The sequence below is a fragment of the Guillardia theta genome (assembly GCF_000315625.1).
Source record: "Guillardia theta CCMP2712 unplaced genomic scaffold GUITHscaffold_61, whole genome shotgun sequence".
Lineage (NCBI taxonomy): Eukaryota > Cryptophyceae > Pyrenomonadales > Geminigeraceae > Guillardia > Guillardia theta.
The window spans coordinates 263,201-269,911 of NW_005434613.1; the positions used below are offsets into that span (position 1 = coordinate 263,201).

The window sequence follows — 6,711 nt, forward strand, 5'->3', positions numbered from 1 at the left end:
TTTCCCTTCCTCCCCTCCCCTTCCTCCCCTCCCCTTCCTCCCCTTTCCTTCCTCCCCTTCTCTTCCTCCCCTTCCCTTCCTCCCTGTCCCGTATCCCCCCCCCTTCAATTCCACTTTCTTCACCCGCACACTCTCCCTCACCTTCAGCTTCGGATCATCCGCCAGGCGTCTGTCGAGCTCCAACACCTCCTCCACCTCGTCTCCCGTCACCAGCCGATGGTTGATCGTGGCACTGGCTGTCTTCGGCAGGGCAGTAGAGGAGAACCCTCCTTGAGCCAGCGTGACAGCAGTCGTCGTGCGGAACATCGTGGCAAGTTTCTCGTCCACGGTCGAGAGCAGGGCGACGGTCCCTCGGAAGAAGGAGGTCCTCTTCAGCAGGAATCCTACAGGCCATGGCATGTGGGGAGAAAGAGTCCACAGCATCTGCTTCACAGGTAGCGGATGCCGCGCACGAGCTCTGTGCTCTTGTATCCTCGTCACTGCGCGTGCGACCCTCGCGATCGACGTCCCGGCCGAGGGGGGGTAGGAGGCGTGGCCTCCGGTCCCGTTGCTCTCGATCAGGACACAGGCGATCCCCTTCTCAGCTGTCCCGATGAGGGCGAGGTTGAAGCGCTTGTTAACCGAGGACGGGTTCGCCTTCATGGTTGGGTTTCCCTCATCCAGTACGAACTCGAGCTCTCCAAACTCCCCTCCCTTCCTCCTCAAGTGTTCCACGATCTTCTTTTGCCCTAGCATCCCTCCTACCTCCTCGTCGTGCCCGATCGCAAACAGCAGCTGCCGGCTCCTCCTCCAGCCCTCTGGCCGCTGCAGCAGCATCTCTGCCGCATGCAGCATGGTCACGCAGTAGGACTTCATATCAAGAGCTCCCCTTCCCCAAACTTGTCTGCAGAAGGAGCAGCGCACGGCGAGCAAAGGACAACATGTCAGCCAACAGCACAACCATCCTCCTTCGTCTCTTCTCCTCACTCCTCTATCATGTTCCTCTGCCGCCTCCTCCTCCTCCTCCTCCTCCTCCTCCTCCACCACCACCACCACCACCACCACCACCATCAACATCAATATACAACACCTTCACCTCCTCCTCCATAACCACTGGGCCAACATAAAAATCTCACCCTTGATAAATTTCCCCGGAGAACGGACCGCACGTCGAGCAGTTGTGGTTCTTGCCCCACAAGCTCACCGTCTCCTCCTCCACAGGAGCCACATCAAGGTGGCACATGACCAGCGCCGGTCGTGGGCGAGCGCCGCTGCTCTGAGTCGTGGAGGGGAGGGAAAGGAGAAGACTGTAGTCACTGACAGTCTCTACTTCCTGCAGCAGATCAACCATCGTCAGCAGCGGCAGGCAAGGGAGGGAGAGTGGAACTAACGGAGAGCTCGAACAACTTGGGGAAGAACCTTCAAGGTGCGGGACAAGTCAGACCGAGGAGGGCAGGGAAACAAGCTTGTTCACCTCCGCAGCAGCTCGTGCGATCTCCTCAGGTTCCTCCTCGCCTCTTCGCTCAAGTGATGCTGCTCGCTCTTGTTCGAGATGGTGTTCAGCTGCGCGAGGGGGTCAGGCTGTCAACCATCCCGTGAAGGATCAAGGGTTGCCTGGAGGAGACTAGAAACCATCTGGGCTAGACGTTCCTCATCGAAACGAGGGATATGGCCCTGTGATGAAAAGCTGTCACCTTCCCCTCAAGTCGTCGTCAATGATGGTAACGCGATCACTGCTGCCCCTTATCGCAAGGGAGAGGGACAGAGAAAACGAGGATGGGGGGTAGAGGGAAGGAGAAGGAGAAGGAGAGAGGACGAGTGGGAGGGAGGAGGAGGAAAGGAGGAGGAGGAGAAGGAGGAGGAGGAGAAGGAGGAGGAGAAGGAGGAAGAGGAGGGAGGGAGGGAGACTACGTCCGTACCTTGAGATTTGCCAAGTCCATCTCAACGGGAGAGTACGACTGGAAGTCTCTCGGTTCCATGAAGACGATGGCTGTAGGGATCAATCAAGGTATCCATCTTTCCTCACCAACACCCACTGCCTCCACTATCCCTCTTCATCCTCGTCTCTTTCAACTTCCTCAGTTCCGATGCTGAGCAGCCCTCGTGTCATCCACCATCGTCTACATTCCAGTGCTCCCCCCTTGCTTCCTCTGCCCACTTGCTTCCTTTCCGATCCGACTGCTCTTGTTCACTGCTCGCTGCACTCCTTGACCTCTTCGGTCTCCTCTCCCACATCTCGTCACTACCATGCTCTTCCATAATCGACTTCTTCTGCATTCTCCTACAATCTTTCACCCTCTCCGTATGCTTTCATGTCATCCCACTGCCCTTCTCTTTCCTTACTCCCCCCAGTCCCTCCAGATCCCCCAGTCCCCTCCTCCCTCCCCATCATCATCCTTCTCCCCATCATCCTCCCTCCTCCACCACCACTCACCGATCGCCATGGCCACCATCGCCGCTATCATCGCTCCTTTCTCCGCCATGCTCCCCTTGCCTAAAGGGATTGCGCCTTTACTGATTTCAAAAACTGCTTATTTTAATTTGTACCGATATTCCTAATGACTAAACAGAATTTGTACTTTCATATCATTTGTAGTCCTGGGAAGCACTGGCATTATAGTACACTTTTCAGATATAATGGTACAGTAATAATTACTTATTCGACACTTATTATTGTTTTTGCTCAGTTGGTCACTCCGACTGGTTCCGGGCATCAGCCTGGCTACCTCCGTTGAAAGTACCCCACAAATCCCAGGGAAAAGTAGGGGTATATTAAAAACGGTCGTAACTGGATTCAAGTTTCATGATATGAAATTAAATTTTAGATGAACATTTCAAATGATTCTGCTGCCTCACGGCAGGGATAGAAGCATCACTACGTCATTTAGCTGCCCCAAATTCTTAAAACCCTTTTAGAAGTATGTTTGTTGTGATTCGTACAAGATTAAAAATATCAATTTTAGTTATATATGGAGTATATATCCATTTACTTATATAACTTGTAAAGATATGCTTTTGTACAGATTTGTTATTTCAATATAGTTCCATAATAGTAAAAGCACAATACTGCCTGTGTATAGCCCTTTGGGTGCAGGTCAAATCATTTTGGTTTCAGAGTTGATTCATGTTAAAACACAATTTGAAATTATGACTTTCATTTTTGAAATATTCAAACTAAAAAGCTCGTGTGGAGGAATATAAAAATATTTTTATTGGAGGCTATTATGGGGTGATTTAACTGAACATTTATATAGAGTATCTAAATTTGGTTTTTTATGCGATCCCTTCAAAAGTATATAAAAGTGCTTATTACAATGTTGTAAACACTGGGTATGACAAAAGCTTCGGCGGCAATGGCAGGGAGGCAGAAGGAGCCGAGGAACGATGGGCATGGCGAGAAGGGATGGAGGATGAACGTCGCAAGTTGAAGATGTCACCACGTTGTAGGAGCAGGAACCAAAGAAGGAGCTGGAGCAGGAGCTGGAGCTACAAGAGCAGGAGGAGCAGGAGCAGATTTTGGAGGCACAGAGGAGTCGTAGATCAGGAGAAGCAAGGGCAGGAGTAGCGTGAGGGAAACAGTACCGTACATGGAAATGCATTGGGATTTCAGAAGGATACGCTTGTAAGGCAGAAGTATATGCCATGCAGTGCTGCTGTCCAGGAGCGCTTGTGGCACTGGTGGGTTTGCAAGTGCCCCCTTGTAAAGAGTCGACAATTGACAGTCTGATGAGACATGTCGATCGAAGGTGGAGGATTCCTTGCAATCTTTGCATATTGTTTTTGTTAGAGTCAAAATTATTCATCACTTCGTTGTTAGACAATCGTTCGATCCATCCATCCATCCATCCATCCATCCATTGCTTTGGTTTCCGTGCTGCTCACTGACACTCTCTCGTGGTAGAGTGGAACACTCTGGAGATGCCTGCCGACAAGAGCAAGCAGCATCACGCTCTTATCAACAATGTGATTCTTCCCTTTTGAACCCTGCGGTCCTTGTTTGCTAAGTGGAATTTGCTCTGTTGCAGGCGATATTCTTTGCGGTCGCTGCTGCCATTCCTGCTGTCTTGGGAAGGAAGTTTGGTACACTCTTGAACCCTTGTTATGAACTCAGCCTGACCGATGTTGCAGATGGACTTGCCGTCTTGCCGTTACTCTACGTGACGACGGTACGATTGCTGCGTCTGATTGAAGGATCCACTCACTTCTAATCTCTTGATATTTGTTGCTTGTGACTTTCTCCCCTGCAGTTCCGCATCCGCAAAGCGTTCCTGTACTTTGCAGCTTTTCCGCTCGTTTGCGTCGCGATTTGTGCTGTAGGTGAGAGCTCGGCATCGGTTTTGATTCCCGCAGCTGACGAACATGGACCTTCAGACAAGCGCTGGGATCTCAACAACATCAACCTCGAAGATGGATACAAGTTTGTTGCACCCATCCTCGTCTCTGTCGTGCTCCACTACGCGGGTGCTTTCATGGCATCGGACTGGAGGGTGACCTCTCGGTACAGCCCTTGACCCCTCGACCATTCGGCGATTTACCTGGTTGAACAGTGCGGCATTAGACGAATTCTCCGAGTCGGTCTCCGGCTTCTTGGACAGAAAGTGCTACAAGGAAAAGTCTTGGCCTTCGCTCTTTTACATGAAGGCCGAAAGGGTTAGAATCCCTCGAACTGTACCCGAAGGACTCTCTTGACCCTTCCGTACCCAGGTGCTGATCTCGTTTGTGTGCATCTTGAAGATCATTCTTGCCGTCGCTTTTCTCGTCTTCTTTCTTGTTTTCAACGGGGTACGCACTCCTACGGAACTGCCCTCGGGGCTGACGTTTCCGAAGATCCCCTCGGATGTTGTGGGATGCAGCGCTACGGATCCGAAGGCAGAATCCTATCTACGGATGTGGCTCTGGGCCTTTTATGGTACGTTGCTCCTCTCAAAATTATCCTTAGTCGCTGAGACGCTTCGGCTACAGCGATCGTGTGCGCCACCGAGGTTATGTACCATATGGCTCTATACATGTCCAACCAGATCAGGTCCACCTGACGATGTTTTCTTCTCCTACATCGTTGATCGTGGTGTGAAGCTGTGCTGTTCCTGGATCGTTCACCATGGCGGTGTTGCAGCCTACGTACTGGCAGGTAGATCTGGTGAACATGCCTCCTCCCTCCTCGTGACCAGGTGGTTCATAGTGGTATTTCATCGCTTCCTACGCCCCGTCCAGGGGCCTCTGGATCCCTATCCTCACTGAATGTAATCCCTGCCTCTTGCTCGCTCGGCTGACCTCCGCGAGCAGCTCTGCGCACGTGCTCTGTGAGCTTCTTCCGCATGCAGGTCGGTGGGACGGCACGGTGTTGCCAGGGTCCTGATCTGCCTCGTTAGGACAAGGACGACGTTCTTGTCAGCCCTCTGATGTCGATGATCGAGTTCTTCCACGTGTTGCTCATGATCGCCCTTGGGGTCAGTGATCGTTACGTTTGCCTTGCGCTCCTCATCCTCTCTTGCCGCAGAAATTCTCCTCCTGCGCGTACCCGGACGCCATGCTGTACCGCGAGCTCTTCCTCAGCTGCTTCTTCCTCTACAGCATGATCACCTTCAGGTCAGACGTCGAGCTCGTCTCCCTGCTGGGGTCGCTCGTCAGAGCTGCGGAGGTTCTGAGAGCCCATCCAGGTACAAGAAGTGGAGAACGTGGAGCAAGGCCAGGAAGCTCGTTCAAGCTCGACTCTACTTCCCAGTCCACCACAAGGAGATCGAGTGCTACGTTCGCAAGTGGCAGAAAGGGATCAACCTGCCCGATGGAGGAGGCGACGTGGAGTTTCCCGAGGATCATCCTGCATGGAAGAAGTCCCATGGAAAGCCGAATGTTAAGTAGGACTTGCCTACTCAGACTTCTGTTGCTGACTCTTACTCCTCTCTCTACCTTGTTCTCTTCCTCTATCCTATCCTATCCCTCCCTCTCCTTCTCTGTCCTTCTTCTTTCTCCCTCTCCCCCTCCCCTTTGCTCTCCTCAGGTATTTCCCTGAGCTATCAATCTCCCGCAAAGAGTCTCGCCCAGACTGGGGAAGTGAAGTGCCGAAGTTTGTGACCTTCGAGGTGACCAGCCCAGACAACTCATGACAGCCTCACCTCCTCCTTTATCTCCTCCTCCTTCATTTGCCACCACCACCACCACCACCACCTCATCCTCCTCCTCCTCCTTCTACTCCTCCTGCTTCGTCTCCTCTCTTCATCCCAAAGTTCACCCTTAAAAACCTCGTTCCTACTATCCTCGACTCAAACGCCTCTGACAAGCCCCCCTTCTTCAGAGGAAGACTCAGATGCCTGGAGAGTGGATCTGCGTCGAGATCGGGACCGACGCTGGGGTCCTGCTGGATGAAAACGAGATGGACACTGGTCTCAAGGGTCAGTTCCGCGTTTTGCATCCTCTGGTCGACTCCAAGGGTGTGCTCGCCTACTGGGGAGACTTCGGGCCAGGCAAGCTGTTTGCGGCGAAGAGATACAAGAAGGATCCGGCGGGGGGATGGGACATGACAGTCCCCGGAGACGATGCGACGGAGGCGGAGCTCAGTGCAGCCAGGAATCGCCATGTTCGCCTCCTCAAGCCATACTTTCAGGACTGCCTGATGCAGGAGAAGGCGGCGGAGTTCGGTAGGGCCTTCAATAAGGTCGAAAACCTCCCGGTCCGCAAAGTCGAGCTGCTGCGAGCATGCGTGCTTGAGATGGAGTGGGACAGTGCCCTGCCGCA

General features: G+C 52.7%; 2 protein-coding genes across 2 annotated transcripts in view; one reads left to right on the top strand and one right to left on the bottom strand.

Annotated features, from left to right (window-relative positions):
- The window catches only part of GUITHDRAFT_112713 (hypothetical protein), a gene marked incomplete at both ends in the record, with an annotated part of 3,189 nt that extends 727 nt beyond the window's left edge, over positions 1 to 2,462 (bottom strand). Inside the window, 7 exons of the mRNA XM_005828168.1 lie at positions 132 to 883; positions 1,116 to 1,312; positions 1,371 to 1,398; positions 1,454 to 1,560; positions 1,612 to 1,653; positions 1,899 to 1,969; positions 2,414 to 2,462. Of these exons, the coding sequence (XP_005828225.1) occupies positions 132 to 883; positions 1,116 to 1,312; positions 1,371 to 1,398; positions 1,454 to 1,560; positions 1,612 to 1,653; positions 1,899 to 1,969; positions 2,414 to 2,462 (1,246 nt within the window). The remainder of the gene's footprint in view (positions 1 to 131; positions 884 to 1,115; positions 1,313 to 1,370; positions 1,399 to 1,453; positions 1,561 to 1,611; positions 1,654 to 1,898; positions 1,970 to 2,413) is intronic.
- Positions 2,463 to 3,712: 1,250 nt separating this feature from the next.
- GUITHDRAFT_142162 (hypothetical protein) overlaps positions 3,713 to 6,711 on the top strand; it is a gene marked incomplete at both ends in the record, with an annotated part of 4,624 nt that continues 1,625 nt past the window's right edge. The window contains 17 exons of the mRNA XM_005828169.1: positions 3,713 to 3,725; positions 3,881 to 3,942; positions 4,005 to 4,059; positions 4,108 to 4,145; positions 4,227 to 4,296; positions 4,330 to 4,477; positions 4,527 to 4,629; positions 4,684 to 4,888; positions 4,942 to 5,002; positions 5,053 to 5,107; positions 5,159 to 5,219; positions 5,263 to 5,300; positions 5,349 to 5,426; positions 5,477 to 5,565; positions 5,637 to 5,834; positions 5,978 to 6,059; positions 6,272 to 6,646. Coding sequence (XP_005828226.1) covers positions 3,713 to 3,725; positions 3,881 to 3,942; positions 4,005 to 4,059; positions 4,108 to 4,145; positions 4,227 to 4,296; positions 4,330 to 4,477; positions 4,527 to 4,629; positions 4,684 to 4,888; positions 4,942 to 5,002; positions 5,053 to 5,107; positions 5,159 to 5,219; positions 5,263 to 5,300; positions 5,349 to 5,426; positions 5,477 to 5,565; positions 5,637 to 5,834; positions 5,978 to 6,059; positions 6,272 to 6,646 — 1,731 coding nt within the window. The remainder of the gene's footprint in view (positions 3,726 to 3,880; positions 3,943 to 4,004; positions 4,060 to 4,107; positions 4,146 to 4,226; positions 4,297 to 4,329; positions 4,478 to 4,526; positions 4,630 to 4,683; positions 4,889 to 4,941; positions 5,003 to 5,052; positions 5,108 to 5,158; positions 5,220 to 5,262; positions 5,301 to 5,348; positions 5,427 to 5,476; positions 5,566 to 5,636; positions 5,835 to 5,977; positions 6,060 to 6,271; positions 6,647 to 6,711) is intronic.